Here is a 17,693-nt window from a genome sequence, read left to right as displayed (position 1 = left end):
TGAATTCTGGGAAAAAACAGACAGGGCTTAGGTTTCTGCTGTTGAGACAATGCAGCTTAGGCTCTGTTCACATCTGCGTCTGAGGCTCCGCTAGGAACCTTTGTCGCAGATCCGGTCCAAAATACCAGAGAAAAGAGGTAAAAACAGTGGACACAATGGCAGAAACCAAATGAAACCTATTAAACTCAATGAGTCCCCTCGGGCGCTGTTTGTGTTTGTCATGCAACGGATCCGGCACTCCCGTTTTTTTCACTGTTCTGCTCCTATGACCGCTTAGAACAAAGGAAAAACCAACGCAAATGTGAACATAGCCTAAGCACTATTGTCTGTCTCTGTCAGACTACTTGTTTCTGTAAACGGCAGAAATGCTTATAGACCGACCGATAAGTTGTGTTTCTGTTTTGTATTTTCTTTATTTCTATGTTTAGTGTAATTTTTTTTAAATAAAATGTAATGTTTTATTAATATATGATTTCAAGGCCAAATATTTACCAAAACTGGTGCAAAGGAGAAAGTTGCTGCTTTTATTTAAATGTGGGATCACCATGGCATCCGGCTGATCACGGCGGGTCCAGCTCCTCTTGGGGATGAATGGCCGCCCATGTGATGTCTGAATCCGCCTGAGCACGATCCGCTGCTTATTTGTGGCCCTGGCTCATACATTGGACACTGCTCTAAAATGTCCCTATTCCCTAGTAGTGCAGATGATCAGAGGTTGTCCTGATGGGGTCTACAAAAAGGACCTCTGACAAACGAGAGCTGCCGTCTAAATAGTTGCTATGAGCAACCGGTTTTGATGACTCTTCCCCACAATTTTATGTTACCTGTAATATAGACACATCTATCGCTGGGTCTGTTATTGTTGGTTTTAAGGACCAGAACTCGGCGCCCCCGAGCATTGTCCTGTGTGATCCAGACATGTCTGCTTATACTATTGGTCAATAAACTTTGAATGGTTTGAAGATACAGCTGCGTTCTTTGTTCGTTCACAATCCGATTGCAGGCCCGTTACATCCGTATAGACGGCTCCGTGCCATCTGCCGAGAGAATTCACCTGGTTCATCAGTTCCAGAATGACCCGGACACCCGAGTGGCTATTCTTAGCATCCAAGCTGCCGGACAGGTGAGAAGCAAAGGATTACATATCTCTTCACATTGCAGTTTTGCTGAGCTGCATTTCAGGAATATCAATTGTATTTGTTTTTAGGGTAATGAAACGGTGTTGTTGGTTGTTTGTTTTTTTTAGTTTTTTTTTTTTTATAAGGGATTTGTTTCATCTGAAACCCCTTACCCCCAAACTGAAGCCAGCTTGGCGAACAGCTGACCTCACCAGGGAAAGCTGTGGTCAGCCACACATGTGGTATTACATGGCGCTCAATGGAGCTCTTAATGCAGCATCTCACCAGAAGTTGGAGACGACCCCCCCCCTATAACATCCATATGCTTTATTGAGGCATATGGAAAGGTGTTGGATGTTCTTTTCCTTCTCCATTACCGCCTTTAGCGTGTATGACAGGAAAGCTCCCAGCATGCACGCTAAACATGTCCAAAGAGAAACATTGACCCGACGTAGGACGAGAGAGTGTCTTTTGGCCTTCTGTCGAGCTGGTATACATCAGACTACTACAAAAAATTAAGTATGGAATAGTGTTATGTCATGCAATGAAATTCTGTAAAATAGAGATTCACGGTGTGGCTTTCCTTTATTTAGTCTATATATATATATATATATATATATATATATATATATATATATATATATATATATATATATATATATATATATGGGATCTTATGGGTGACGCATTCCTCACAGGTATCTGATTAAAGTATGGGCTTTTTATGAGCATTTCATGACGGATTCCATAAATGCCTTTGTGTGATGACGCCTCTGGTAGCCTATCTTTAATATATACGCCGGCTGGAATTTATCCCAGGATCTTAGTGTTCCAGAACTGGGGTGGACGTATAGTTTGTGGGGCCCGGAGGGGAGAGTAGGGGACATTCTGGCCACAGGGGTTTTAAAACCAGTATTCTGCCTCCTGCTCATCCCAAGGATGATGTCATTAATCCCTTCACAGCTCTATACCGACTGGGATGTAACCATATACCCTTCACGTCCCTAGATCACATGGGATGATACCGTTAACCCCTGTTTAAGTTGTAGGAATGCTGGCGGAAGAGGGACCATATGATGTTTTTGTACAGGGGCCCTCACTTGTCGCTTGCCCTCACGTGCCCCTGCTGCAAGACAATAGCGCTAACTTAACCATGGCGCTGCCCCTAGTATTCTTCCCTCCCCATCATTGCATTGTAATAAAGATGACGGGCATATGGTAGCCTTTATTTTTCATTGTCCTTCATCCTATACATTTGTGACCCTTTTTATCCTCTCCCTAGGGGCTGACATTCACAGCTGCCACACACGTTGTATTTGCTGAGCTTTACTGGGATCCGGGTCACATCAAACAAGCTGAGGACAGAGCCCACCGCATCGGTCAGAGCTGCTCCGTGCACATCCATTATCTGATCGCCAAAGGGACGCTGGACACGCTGATGTGGAGCATGCTGAACAGGAAGGTATAGGAATGCAGCGTATTTAATGTACGGGATAAAACTGCTGCAGCGCACATCTTTATTTCAATGTAAAAATAAAATATATAAAACAAAACAAAAAAAATAAAAATAAAAATATGTATTTATATATATATATATATATATATATATATATATATATATAGGCATTCAACTTCCTCACTACCCTTAGATTGACTAATCTTAAAAATAAAAAATAGCACGGCTGAGAACCCCTCAGTTTTAATGAAGAGTGAGTCACACACAACATGTCATCTTTTCATCGTTTCACGCCTACTACAGATCCTATCGCTGCTTCAATTAATTTGGTAGCACTGTCATTCAACAAAGAGAAGACAGTGCGGTGGGGAGAGGGGGCACCTGCAAAAAAGGCAGGCCCCCCGGAAGACAAGAGTCACATTTTTGCACACGTTAAAAAATAAAAAAATGAATGTAGCAGGTGTCAGGTGTTTTTCTATTATTTTATTCTATTTTTTTTGTATGGCTGATCTTGTCAGCTCGAATTCCCGCATCTAAGTATGAGCGAACATCCATGACATGAATACAGCGATAACCGGGTTTGCTCTTAATACAAATGGCAAGTCTTCTTTCAGCTCTGTTCAGATACATACAATTCTGATGTGTGATACATTTCTGAGGTCTGTGTTATCCGGAAAGCAGGGCCAACAGCCCCCACCCGGAACAGTCTTATTTATTTAAAGGATGGTGAAATGATTGGCGCGCTCTTCGCTTTCATTGAATGTAAAAAAAGGTAAAAGGAAGAAATCTGCAGCGTGTCTCGTTCTCCCGTATTTTTCATCTATTCCTCTTCAATGACGAGTTACTACAGGTCACGAATGTCAATGCAAATAGATTTTGCGACTATTAAAATTGTCCCTGTTCTTTTATATTCGCTCAGACTTTATACCTTCCGTTTATACATTTACACAAAAAGCTTCTTCTATGGGATTACTTAGAGATCTGCACGTCAGGACAGAGCCCCATACTATACATTACTGTACCTAGTGCAGAACTCGAAGGTACGCTTGTATTCTGACTTATAGGGTCTAAAAAAATAGTTATTGGGAAAATCGTTTCCTCCTATGCCCCTTCACATCTGTGAAAACTTCCCTGCAGCCTTCACTCCTGGTTCTGAGGAGTCAGGGGGGCGGGGTTCATGTTTTCTGGACCCTTGATTGCGATCCCAGTTGTCAGTTTAGTGGCCTCAATTCCCCATAGGACAACCAACAGAAAGAATTACCTTAAAGGGGTTGTCCGAGATAAATTTTTATTTAAAAGTTAAACACACAATACACACATTAACTATTCCCTAATATACTTACCTGTGCAATCTTGCTTCTGTTCTCCGTTCTGGCAGCTCTTTTCTTCAGATCACCTGTCTTCTGACGTCACGTTTTCTTCCTCCTCCACTGTCGTGTCGTGTCCCGATCACATGGTCTCGCCCCAGCGAGACCTCGGATGGGACACGACACGTCACTGGAGATGTGTCGTTTCTGCGGGTGCCCGCCCAGCCTATGCAGCTTTTTTTCACTGTGAGCGCGCCTATGCGTGTTCACAGTGAAAAAAGTGAAGAGGGACGGCACCCGCGGACTAGAGAGGTACAGTGACCTCTGTACTTTTAGTTCTTCCCCTATCAAAGCCTACACATAGTAGGCTTTGATAGGGGATCAGACAACTCGATGCAGCACACGGGTCGCATGCAGCCCTTGAGGCTGTTATCTGCGGCCCGCGGGACACCGTTGCGCCGTAGCACCGAGCAGGCCCAAGGAGGAGCCGCACTACGCTATTATAGGCTCTGCTACGATGTCAGGAGTCCCGGAGCAGAGCGTATAATATTAAACTGTAAAAGATCTTCTGGGGTCCTGTATCTAAGCCTACATTGTTAGGCTTAGATACAGTGGCTAAAAAAAATTGTCACACATGGAGCCTGTATCTAAGCCTAACACAATGTATGCTTAGATACAGGACCCCAGATGACATTCTTTTTATTCCTGTATAAGATTTGTGTTTTGGGGCCCTGTATCTAAGCCTAACATGTATTCTTAGATACATGGCCCATGTGTGACACTGTCTGCTTGGGTAATGTATCTAAGGCTACCTTGTGGTAGGCTTAGATACATGGTCAAACAGACAGTATCACACATGAGCAGTGTATCTAAGCATCACTTTTTTTTTCTTAGTTATGTGTTTTTTACAGTTCAAGGACTACTTCAATGACACCCTTTTTTATTTTTAATAAAATCGTTAACCAGTGTTGTGTGTGTTATTTCATTACAATATTTTTTCTATGTCCTCATTTATTTTAAAATGTATTACTAGTTCATTACTGTCTAACAGCGTCCATTAGTAAGGCTTCATGCACACGAGCGTGTGTATTTTACACGCGTGAAAAACTTGCGTCAATCATGTCTGTGTGTGTGCGTTACGGCGGATTTACACGAACGTGCTATACGTCCGTGCAACCCGCGTGGTTTTCACGCGGGTCGCACGGACCTATGCAAGTCTACGGGGGCATGCAGACTGTCCGTGAGTTTTGCCCAGCGTAAGTACGCTGCGTAAAACTCGCGACATGTTCTATATTTCTGCGTTTTTCGAGCATCACGCACCCATTGAAGTCAATGGGTGCGTAAAAATCACGCGCACCACACAGAAGCACTTCCGTGGGACGTGCGTGATTCGCGCAACAGCAGTAAAAAGTATGAATGTAAACAGGAAAGCACCACGTGCTTTTCTGTTTACAAACATCCAAACGTAGTGTCATAATGATGGTGGCTGCGCGGAAAGCACGCAGCTGCGCACCATATGAACATGACACGGAGCTGTCAAGTGCATTTTGTGCACGCAAAACGCCACTGTATTTGCGTGCGCAAAACGCACACGCTCGTGTAAATCCGCCCTTATGCATCAGTGTGCTTTTCGATTGTCATGTGTTATTCACGCACTCACAAAGCCAGCACATTTTTTTCATCTAACAAATTGTGTAAATCACGCACCAAACACGTGTGTGCGGTGCGTGGTTTTCACGCATGCATTGACTTCAATGTGAGTGTAGGTGCAGGATAACGCACCAATAGAGGACATGCAGTATGTTTCACGCAGCGGACTCTCGCTGCGTGAAAAGTCACGCATGTGTCAACGGCCCCATTGAAATAAATGGGTCGCGTGTGTTGTGCGTTTTTTCAAAGCACAGCACACGGACGTGATTCACGCTTGTGTAAATCGTGCCTAAGGCCCCATTCTCAACAGGGTGAATCTCGCCCGTGTGCTGATTGTGAAAACCACGCACAGCACACGCGACCCATTATTTTAAATTGGCCTGTTTTCATATGCGTTTCTCACGGGCGTCAATCTTACACGCAAGTGTGCATGAGGCATAAGACGGGGCTGGACGAACGCAAAAAAAGCCGCAAACAACGCCGCAAAAAACAATAAAAAAACAACGCCAAAAAGGCTACGATAAACGCGGGGAAAAACATTAAAAAAAAAACGTGAAAAAAACAGCAAACAAAGAGGCAAAGAACGCCACGAAAAACGACAGGGAAAACGCCACGAAAGACGCAACGAAAAACGCAGAAATAAAAAACCCCCCAAAAATACGCGAAAAGCGTAGAAAAAAAGGCTATGATAAACGACACGCAAAACGACGAAAAAAATATAGTGGAAAATGACGCGAAAAAAGCCGCAAACAAAGAGGCAAAGAAGGCTGCGAAAAAAAACGGGGAAAATCACACGAAAGACGCAATGAAAAACGCATAAAAAATTTCCGACAACAACGACGCAAAAAAAGAAACGATAAACGACGCGAAAAAAAGGATACGATAAACGAAACGGAAAACACATTCAAAAACATCGCAAAAAAAGACGCAAACAAACAAGCAAAAAACGCCAAGATAAAGTAAGCGAACAACGCCCCGAAAAAAATCGGCAAAGAAAAACGCAAACAGCGCACAAAAAACGCCGGGAAAAACGACGCAAAAAACAACGTGCAGGGAGAGGTAAATCTGCCGCAAACTTCAAGACGGAATTTTGAGGCAGATATTGTTCCTGCCAAAAAACTCTGTGTGAACATAGCCTTAGTGGAGAGAGACATGAGATAGAGGAGGGCGGACAAGGGTTAGGGTATGTTCACACGAGGGCGTCCGTAACGGCTGAAATTACGGGGATGTTTCAGCCTGAAAACATCACCGTAATTTCAGCCATAACGGCATGTGCAGGCGCTTGAACGCCGCGTCCATTAGGGGCGTAATTGGCGCTGCTATTCATTGGAGTCAATGAGTAACGGCTCCAATTATGCCCAAAGAAGTGACAGGTCACTTCTTTGACGCGGGCGTCTATTTACGCGCCGTCATTTGACAGCGGCGCATAAATATACGCCTCGTGTGAACAGACAAACGTCTGCCCATTGCTTTCAATGGGCAGATGTTTGTCAACGCTATTGAGGCGCTATTTTTGGACGTAATTCGGGGCAAAAACGCCCGAATTATGTCCGTAATTAGTGCGTGTGAACATACCCTTAGGGTAGACACGAAGAGGTGAAAAGAGAAATAAAACATAAATGTGAAAAACATAATGGGGGGAGAACATTTGCTCATCATCCTTCAAGAATGTCATCAAGAAGACAAGTGCAGTGAAGGAGGTCAGCGGGAGGAGCAAGGACAGCTCACATGAACTCTTGGAAGGTACGTGCACGCTCATTGCAGCCTGCAATGAGCGTGCACGTGAAAAAAGTTTCATCACAAGGAAAGATCAACAAACCAGAGCTGAACTGCATGTAAACAAACTGTGCTGAATTCAAAGAAGAAATGTGTTAAGTAGAATTTTTTTAAAAAATAATGCTTTATTTAGGTTGTCTGTATAAGGGGTAATGTATGACAGAGTTTTTGAAAAAATGTTGGGATCTCGGACAACCCCTTTAAAGGGATTGTCTAGGATTAGGAAAATATGGCTGCATTCTCCCATAAACTGCGCCACACCTTTCCACAGGTTGTGTCTGGTATTGCAGGTAAGCCCGATTTACCTCAATGAAGCTGCAATACCAGACACAACCTATGGGCAGGTGTGGCACTTTTTTTTGGAAGAAATCAGCCATGTTTTTCTAATCCTAGACAACTCTTTTAAGTTTTTTGTTGTATTATATTTAGATATACATTTAATAATTATTAATCAGACTCTGGAAATGGTGTACATAACATCAAATCGGCCCTACCAGCTGCTGTGGGGGTCTATATAGAAGTAGGGACCCTATAACAAATTGAAACCCTGAAACTGACAGTGCCTTGCATAAAACGCCGAGAAAAACGCTGATTTCAATGCGAGGTCACAGATGGAAACGAGGGAAGAAAGAGCATGTTACTTTTTACCGCGATTTTTGGTGCAGTTTCTGCGTTAAAAACTGTGCCAAAAAAACCCTGTGTGAACTAGGCCTTGGATGGGGGCTCTGAGGGGCAGCGGATGGGTGTTGGGTTTCTGTTTCCTCTGATTTGAATGCGCAATGGCATAAACGACCACAAATAGGAAGTGCATTTTTTTTATTTTTATCTCTTTTTGTAAAATGTTTTTTGTCTTCAATATAATAGAACAAGTTCCATTGGAAACCATTCTGCGTGCAGCTTCCAAAATCTAAAGATTGATGTTGGCGTGCATGAAACATTTATTTTCATTCTAATTCTTGCTGCGAATAAAATGCTGCTTGTAAATTTCTTCCTTCACAGGGTTTAATTAGATGTTCGTAGTCATACAATGAACCCCAGATACAGCTGCTGTCTGCGGGCCGCGTGTTGCGTTTCCTTGGGTCAATACGCACAATCAGATTTACACCGCTTGGCCATGGCTCCTCTGATTTAGTCCATGTTCTCTAGTACTGGCGTTTATTTCCCATTGCTTATATAGCAGCAATATATTCCTCAGCTCCGTACACAGATTCTGTTCTCAGTGGGGCTCACACTTTCCGTCTCGCCGATATACACTAGAGACAATTTAATATAAAGATAAATCTGAAGTAACCAAAGAAAACCAAACCAGCATGGGAAGAACATACAGGTGCCACACATGTTGCCCTTGGTTGGATTCGAACCCTGGATCCTAGTACCTAAGGGTACCCAAGCGAACCATAGAGCCACCGTTTTGTTTTTTTTTAGGATAGTTCGTCAACAAACTTGGGAATAAGACCCTGAATAGACTTGATAATTAGATGCTATTGGTTGAAATAGATATGATGTGTGTGTCCCTCTTCTATTCGTTTGTCCTCAGGCGAATGTTACCGGTAGCACGCTAAACGGCAAGAAGGAAAAGATTCAGGCTGAAGTAGACGACAAGGAAAAATGGGACTTCTTGAGCTTTGCCAAGTTATGGACTCCCAACGAAGATCTGGATGACACGACAGACCAGCTCTTTACTCATGTAAGAAACACAAACGCTCCTTTATTCCACACTGTACGTTCCAAGAAGGCGATGGCACATAAAACCTGCATCTTATTTGCCCCTTTCTTGCCTCTGGAAGAGAGAATTTTGCTTGCAGGTTGTTTAGTATTGGGGGAGAATACAGGCGGAAATAAGAGAGGGACGTATTTTTATCCAGGACTGGTGAAATGGGAAAGAAAATGGGTATAGGGATGTGTTTTTTGCACTTCAATTAAATCGTAAAAAAGGGGGATAACACCATATAGATCGTGAGAGTATCAAAAAATGAAAGACATGTCCTTATATTTTTCGCTTAAAATCCTAAGCTTTTATCACACACTATTTGTATACATGTTCAGATAGCACCAGATACGGGGCGGATGGGGTTTTGCACAGATAGGGGCCCAACCCGAAGATGAGTAAGTAAAGAGTATCCGGCACTCCAATATGAGATAAAAGGTAATTTTTTATTTTGTTTTTAATGCCAGTGGCAGAGTGCGACGTTTCGGTCCAGGCGACCTTCTTCAGGCACTGAGCCGTGCTGGTTGGACTGCATGAACGGGCGCTTGTCAAAATAGTAGCGGCTGGCCGCTGTGTTATGGCGCTGCTGACACAGCGGCCAGCCGCTACTATTTTGACAAGCGCTCGTTCATGCAGTCCAACCAGCACGGCTCGGTGCCTGAAGAAGGTAGCCTGGACCGAAACGTCGCACTCTGCCACTGGCATTAAAAACAAAATAAAAAATTACCTTTATCTCATATTGGTGTGCCGGATACTCTTTACTTATTTATCACGCACTAGTTACAGCATACGATAATATAACCACAATCTCTTTTTAGGCAGCAGTAGATGTGTATTAGATGTAGCGCAGATCGAAATGTTGTGTACCTGCGTGCTGTACCTCAGTGTTTCTCAACCTTTATTAGCCTATATCCCCTAGTAAAGATAATTTAGCTACGTTCTATAGCGATCTCAAATGGATTATTCCACAGGATATGCCATAAATGTCTGATAGATGCGGGCGAGAAAGGGGTCACTCGATTATGCCAATTCCAGACGGGGACTAGTGGAGAGGGGGCTCTTCATGCGCGCTTCCCTCTCCATTCTGTTCAATGGGAGTTATGGAACCAGCCAAGCAAGCGTTGCTGGGCTGTTTCTATAGCTCCCATAAGCAGAATGCCACCATTCAGTGTCCAATGAATGCCGTATGCTGCCAGTGCTTATGTAATGCCACTATCCACAGTACAATTAATGTGGCTACTTAGTTGTCAATTAATTCTGCCACACACAGTACATTTAACTCTGCGCTCACCCACAATACAATTAATGCAGCCAATTGGCCTCCAGGGCAATTCATGCCACCACGCACCCCAGGACAATTCATGCCGCCACACAAAGTACAATCAATACAGTGAATCTACAGGGAATGCCATAATGGCTTAAGCGGTGAGAGTCCGATGTTGGGACCCCCATAATTGTCACAACGGGGTTGACTCCTTGAAAAACTCAGCGGTTTTACAAAAATCGTGGAAAACCCATGATCATACCGTAATAGGTGGAGACAGGTTACGCCAGGTGTCTGCTGCGTACACTCTGGACCTGTGGCTCGTACCAATTAGAGTACGTGTCATTATGATACAGTATTAAGACACAAAGCTGTTTTATAAATATGGGCCCCGCTGCCTGCAACTACAGATGTAGCCATCTTTATCTGGACTTTTAATGCATTAAATACACAGCGGCGAGATCCTTTACCTTGGCTTTTTCAATGGCTTTTGTTGTCTGATAGCACGCTGCAGCAAGTTATCAGAGTCAAGATAAAGATGGCTACATCCGTACCTTCATTTAGAACAGCGGAGCCAGAAGTGTTATTTGTAACTTGCAGTTTTCAGTCTTTTTCCTTCTCTCTGATGGATTCTATAAATGTACATGGTCTCTCTTCATTCTTGCTGAGTGGCTCTTCCTGGTGAGATGTAAAGACCGTGCTGTAGGCTGTGAGCCAATCGAATGTCTCCAACTTACTGCTCTTCCCCTCACAGCATGCAGTGACACAGAGAAAGAGAAGCTGCAGCTGCATCCCCCTCCTCCCTCCCACTCCACCAGTCAGATTTTTTATTTTTTTTGGTGACTGAGGAGGTTTATGAACATTTACAAAGAGCCTGCAAGCAGGGAAAGGGAAACTACAGGCTGTTGTGACGTGAAGAAGATGCCAATTTCCCCTAATTAGCAATGCACTATTTGGTCTCTGTTAGGCTTAATGGAGCCCTATGAGCAGGTTTAACATGTATACCGGGTTGCTTTCTCTACACACTAAACGTAGGACGTGAATGTGGTCTTAGGCCTCATCCACATGACCATGTTCGGTCCGTGATATACGGACCGCATGTCAAATGCATTTCCCGGACCGAACACAGTTCAGGGAGCCGGGCCCTTAGCAGCATAGTTATGTATGACTCTGTGAGTCCCTGCCTCCCCGCTACTGTCCCGTACTGAAAACATGTTTCAGTACCGGGTGGTGTTCCCGCGGGGAGGCAGGGACACCTAGCGTCATACATAACTATGGAACAGCGTTCGGTCTGGGACATGCGGTCCGTATATCACGTACCGAACACGGCCTTAGTCATGGTCCGCTGAATTAAAAAGCTCTGTCTGGGGCCAGCGTAACACCTTTTGGAAGCTTGTAACTTGTAGACCCAGATATTCAAAGTTTCAAGCTCAGCAAATTTTTTCCACATTTTAGGCACAAAGTGATAAAAGTCGGAATATTGATTATTTTCCAATTTCCCATCAACCACCATTGGCGCGCACCAAAGCCTGCAATTGTACGTATACTTTACATGCCGAGCTATCATTTTTGCTTTGTTTTAGCTACAAATTTTGAACAAAGCAGTTCGGGGAACTTTGGTGCATTGTAACGCTGCCTTTCTATGGCAACGCACACTTCCTGGCCGTGGAAATAGACCATTGTGAAGATTGAATCCCTCGTAATCGTTTGCTCTGGGCTTTTGAAGCCGGACCTCACTCTGTCAACTAGAGAAAGTGCCTTTGTTTTTTGAAGGTCATTTTTCATCCCCGGCATGCAGCACTGATTCATTCATTCTCTCGTCTCATGTAAGCGCAGGATGAAAACACTTCTGACGATGCGCTTCGCTATGCAGCACACTTTTTTTTTGTATGTATCGTATTTGATATGAATTTATTTAGAGCTGACGGTTCGCTTGATAACCAGTCTCTAGCAGAGCCCATCAGTTTTGACACGGGGGGAAGATGAGGCCTCGACCCTTCAAGATCGTTCCCTCCCTATCCCCTCTCTGCTTCGTATTTACTTAATCTTAATTTGACATCCCTTACATATTTGGATTTGACAATTTGATGCCAGATTTTCATATTACACCTGAAAAGATTGCAGCCAGCACTTTACACGGACTAGCGTGCGGCGCCTGTTACTAATACCTTCAGAATCGCCGGACAAAGGACTTTTAGCAATTCAACCGTTAGAAGCGACAACTTTAAAATTTGCAGTTTCCTAAAAATAAATGTGATGTGTCCCCCCCCCCCCCCCTCCAAAGCGCGCTTTCTGCAGATTATGCAATACAGCAAACAGGACAGGGAAATAATGATATCCGAGTCCTATATAGAATGCAGAAGCAGATCCAGAAACTAAAATTCATCTGCAAGAAAAACTTCATATAATTTCAAGCTGTACTGCACTCTCCTATCTGGAAGGGATCTATAGTACAGCTCATCCAGAGCTCCCTGGTTCATGAATAGAGCACTACGTTAACATTTGCGCAGGCAGAGCAGTAAAATTTAGGAAGTAGGAAAGCAGGCTGACCACCCCTATGGGTAATGTCAATGCCGATGGTGGTTGTCCTCCCACAAACCCAGAAATAGCTTCATAGAATATTAAAGGGCTTGTCCAGAAATAGGAAAAATTTGTTATTTGTTCCCAAGAAACAGCTGTTCTTTTGTCTACGAGTTGCGTCTGGTATTGCAGCTCACCCCCATTCAAGTGAATGGGGTTGAGCTGCAATACCAAATGCAGCCCATGTGTCAGAAGTGGCGCTGTTTCTCGGGGGGAGATGACTCTTTTTTTGCTCCTATTTGTGGACAATATCTTTAAAATCAACTTGTGATAACAAATATGCAAAGTTTTCCACCATTGAGTTCAATGGTGACGGAAACGGAAGCTGAGATTTCCGTTTGCTTTGCGCTGAGGAGTTAACCCAACGGAAACCTCTGACGGAACCCCTCAGCGGAACACAGACGGTGATGTGAACAGGCCCTAAGGATGCGTTCACGTTTATCAGTTGTATCAGCATCTCAAGTGATTACAACTGATGCAAATATGTATCAGACGCCATCAGACTTTTTCCACAGTTTTCACTACAAAACCACCAGTTGTCATCAGTTTTTACCATCCGTTTTCAACATCAGTTTTTAGCACAATGGTCCACCCAAAAGGTGGTCTGGGGTCTAAAAATGTGCCAATTTTATCAAGTGGTGCATAGCTTGTGATAGATTAGATACTTGTTGTGTACTTGTCATTTCACATAATTTCTGATGTGATCCTGTCATGTCAGGGCTCACCTTTGCTATGGCCTTGGCGCTGCACTGAAGTCTGACAAACACATTATAATGTAACGTTCAGTGCACACTGAGGCCAGCGCCGAGAGGGAGAGCCCAGATTAAATTCATGTGTAGATAGCGCCACAGTGCCCCCTGTAGATAGCGCCACAGTGCCCCCTGTAGATAGCGCCACAGTGCCCCCTGTAGATAGCGCCACAGTGCCCCCTGTAGAGAGCGCCACAGTGCCCCCTGTAGAGAGCGCCACAGTGCCCCCTGTAGATAGCGCCACAGTGCCCCCTGTAGATAGCGCCACAGTGCCCCCTGTAGATAGCGCCACAGTGCCCCCTGTAGAGAGCGCCACAGTGCCCCCTGTAGAGAGCGCCACAGTGCCCCCTGTAGATAGCGCCACAGTGCCCCCTGTAGATAGCGCCACAGTGCCCCCTGTAGATAGCGCCACAGTGCCCCCTGTAGATAGCGCCACAGTGCCCCCTGTAGATAGCGCCACAGTGCCCCCTGTAGATAGCGCCACCGTGCCCCCTGTAGATAGCGCCACCGTGCACCCTGTAGATAGCGCCACAGTGCACCCTGTAGATAGCGCCACAGTGCACCCTGTAGATAGCGCCACAGTGCACCCTGTAGATAGCGCCACAGTGCACCCTGTAGATAGCGCCACAGTGCACCCTGTAGATAGCGCCACAGTGCACCCTGTAGATAGCGCCACAGTGCACCCTGTAGATAGCGCCACAGTGCACCCTGTAGATAGCGCCACAGTGCACCCTGTAGATAGCGCCACAGTGCCCCCTGTAGATAGCGCCACAGTGCCCCCTGTAGACAGCGCCACAGTGCCCCCTGTAGACAGCGCCACAGTGTCCTCTGTAGACAGCGCCACAGTGTCCTCTGTAGACAGCGCCACAGTGTCCTCTGTAGACAGCGCCACAGTGTCCTCTGTAGACAGCGCCACAGTGTCCTCTGTAGACAGCGCCACAGTGTCCTCTGTAGACAGCGCCACAGTGTCCTCTGTAGACAGCGCCACAGTGTCCTCTGTAGACAGCGCCACAGTGTCCTCTGTAGACAGCGCCACAGTGCCCCCTGTAGATAGCGCCACAGTGTCCTCTGTAGATAGCGGCACACTGCCCCGTGTACATAGCGTCACACTGCTCCCTGTAGATAGCGCCACCCATGCCCCCTGTAGAAAGCACCACCCACCACCCCTTCTCAGTGAGCAGAGTCCCTGACCTGTCAGTCCATATATGGACAGGCACGTCAGAGCGTTGCCGACACTCTGACTGGGGATTCCGCTCCTAGAGGGAACCCCTCACTTCACTGTCTATATATGGACTGACAGGTCCATCAATCTACAGGGGGAATGGGTGGCACTAAACTCAGCTCCTGCATCCCGGCCAGAGCGTGGGGCAATGCTCTGGCTGGGGATTCCCATGCCGGGGGCTGCCAGACGGTGGATGCGGCAGCACCCGGCGTTCATCCGGCTAACAATGGATTAAGATAGGATACGGAGCCAGACCCATAAAAGCTGCAGGCAACATTTTTGGATCCGGCTCCTGCACAGGTCCAGTGCCGTACGGCCGACCAACGTATGTCCCATGTGCCAGAACAGATCCCATAGAAAGCTATGGGATCCGTTCTAGCATCAGTTTCCTTCGGGCTTTCCTGCGACACGCCGGAGGGATCCCCACCGATAAGACATTGATGGCTTAGATATGCGAAATGCCATCACTGCTTATGGAGGGAAAACCATGGGGAAGCGGCTTGTCCTCCATTAATGAACTAATTATTACAAAGCCATGCTAATGTCCTGTGATCATACAGGGACACTACACAGCTCATGCTCTTAAAGGACTGCGGGACTGCCGAGTCTGTTATGATCAATTATAATGTATTCAACCTCCGTTTCCCCATGGAGATCCATATAGTTGTACTGTTATTTCCCTTGCAGAGACTAATAATTCTCCCTTCATAATTCTATATGTCATACAATTCTACACCGCAGCCATTTCTATTATTGAGGTCGTCATATATTTATTTCAAAGGTAACAATAGATTTTGTTTTAAGTCTCTTTTTTACCATAGTGTGTGGGCTGGCTTATCATGTAGCACCGCGATGTGCGCCATTCTTTTCTACAAATATATTCTACTAAGGGAAATGAGAATTTAGGTTGTATCTCAATCTGCTAATACAGATGTGTCCAGCCTTCGCTTTTCTTAAATTGCGTTGTCGGGCTCCGTCGTAGTTCCGGTAAAGAATAACGAACACCCTCACGGAAACCTGACGAAGCTCAATAAAGTCACTGGGCTCCGTCGGGCGCCATTGGTGTTCGTTATGTAATGGCTCTGATACTTCTGTTTTTCGTTTTTCTGTTCCTATGAAGCCTTATACAATGTCACGATACCAATTCAATACAATCTTGTACCAGCCAGTAAAAAAAAGCATACGTTAACGTCTACTTTATTAACGTCTATGGGCGACGGATAGCTGATTGATGGCATCCGTCGGAGGTATATGGTTTTTTTTACATGTTGGTTTAACATCTCACGCCATACATCTCAGGATATGTCGGGTTTAGATCAAAGGGAGGACACATCTGTAGTTTACATCGGCAGGAGATAAGCAGCGACAGAAGTGCCTCTCAGCCAAATATCCTCTCATTCTGTTAAAAAAAAAAATCTGCCCGTTTTTTTCACACACCCATAGACTGCGTGGTGAGCAAAAAATGTACCAAAATCGGACATACAGTGAGTTTCACGCAATGGACGCACGCTGCGAAGAAAAACGGACACCGCACGGACGTGAAATACGCTCGTCTGAATCGGGCCTAAGGTGTTCATTTGCTTTACTGCACCTGCCATGATCAAGGGCAGTAAAGATAAGTCATTTGCATATAAATCAGGTAAAGTTTTGAGGTCAGACCCTCCAGACCCCCGGCTGTGCTGACTGCAGGAGTCAGAGAGGAACAGCTCATTATAAAATCAAGTGTTCCTCTGTGACCCATCTTCTTTTTGAGCTCAGGAAGAACTTACATAAGACTGCGGAGAAACTGACATCGTAATCGCTGGTGTTTTGTGGACTTTGCTATTTGCATTATTTTATTGTCTGCTGCAGATCCACATGTAGTAGGTGAATGTGTGATCACTGGTAGCTCTTAAAGGGGCTTTACCACCATATCAAATGATAACGTAGCGCCAGGATGTGTCATAACGGGCGACCTCTGGGACCCCCACCGATCACTAGAACGCAGGGGCAACAGATCTGCTCAACCGCAGTGTCGCCTTTTTGTATTTTTTCCCTCTGCATTGCTCCTCTTCCAATCTCACACTGAGAGCTGCAATACCGCTCCATTCATCTAGGGGGTCCCAGAGGTTGCGCCCGCACCTATCCATAATTTATGGCTTCTCCTAACAGTATTACACAACGGATCTAGACATAGAGGTGAAAGGTGGAGTCGTATCCGATGCAAAAAAGGATGTTTAGCCTCGATCCTTTGTGCGTTTTCTGTGCAGTTGAATGCAAACTTTGCTCCCTGTTATCAGCCATATGACGCTATGGAGAGGCTGACCGTAGTGTTCTTCAATGGGATGACTGACAGGATGTCCTGAAAATTTCTTTCCCCCCATGATCAAAGCTTTATGTCACGTCTCCAGTGACTGATATCATCACTTTCGTGCTATAATGCCCCTTCACTTTTATAAGCCGCAGATTTTCGGTTTATTGCTGAATTCGTTCTCCGGGATAGCCGATATTTTCTTTTTATTGGATTACACATAGCGTTTTTGGCAGTGATGGGTTATCACATGGCACTTTTCAGATTTCTTTAGTAAATAACCCCCCTGCGGCCTCGAGTGCTGCCATAGAAAAGGCACAGATGCAAAATGCTATAAAAACTGGAATCCAAACGGCTTTCTAAATATAGGATACAGATGCATTATAACGTTTTATACCCCCCCCCCCTCCCAGCACATAATAAAAAAAAAATTGATTAGACCCCATCAGAAATCTCTGGATATTATAATTGCAAGACGAGCATCTTTTTATCGGAGGGAGAAGTGCACGCTGTCACCGCACTAACCTACTTGCAGCTATTTACTATACCTACCTCCTCGCTCAGTCCTTGCAT

At 45.1% G+C, this 17,693-nt stretch overlaps 1 protein-coding gene across 4 annotated transcripts in view; it reads left to right on the top strand.

Moving 5' to 3' along the window:
* ZRANB3 (zinc finger RANBP2-type containing 3) overlaps positions 1-17,693 on the top strand; it is a 179,056-nt gene that overhangs the window by 110,557 nt on the left and 50,806 nt on the right. For all 4 annotated transcript variants that reach the window (XM_075829205.1, XM_075829207.1, XM_075829204.1 and 1 more), the window contains 3 exons: positions 1,004-1,123; positions 2,401-2,580; positions 8,845-8,994. In XM_075829205.1, the coding sequence (XP_075685320.1) occupies positions 1,004-1,123; positions 2,401-2,580; positions 8,845-8,994 (450 nt within the window). The remainder of the gene's footprint in view (positions 1-1,003; positions 1,124-2,400; positions 2,581-8,844; positions 8,995-17,693) is intronic.

The sequence above is a fragment of the Rhinoderma darwinii genome, chromosome 6 (genome assembly GCF_050947455.1).
Source record: "Rhinoderma darwinii isolate aRhiDar2 chromosome 6, aRhiDar2.hap1, whole genome shotgun sequence".
Classification (NCBI taxonomy): domain Eukaryota; kingdom Metazoa; phylum Chordata; class Amphibia; order Anura; family Rhinodermatidae; genus Rhinoderma; species Rhinoderma darwinii.
This window is presented reverse-complemented; position numbering and strand designations above follow the sequence as displayed.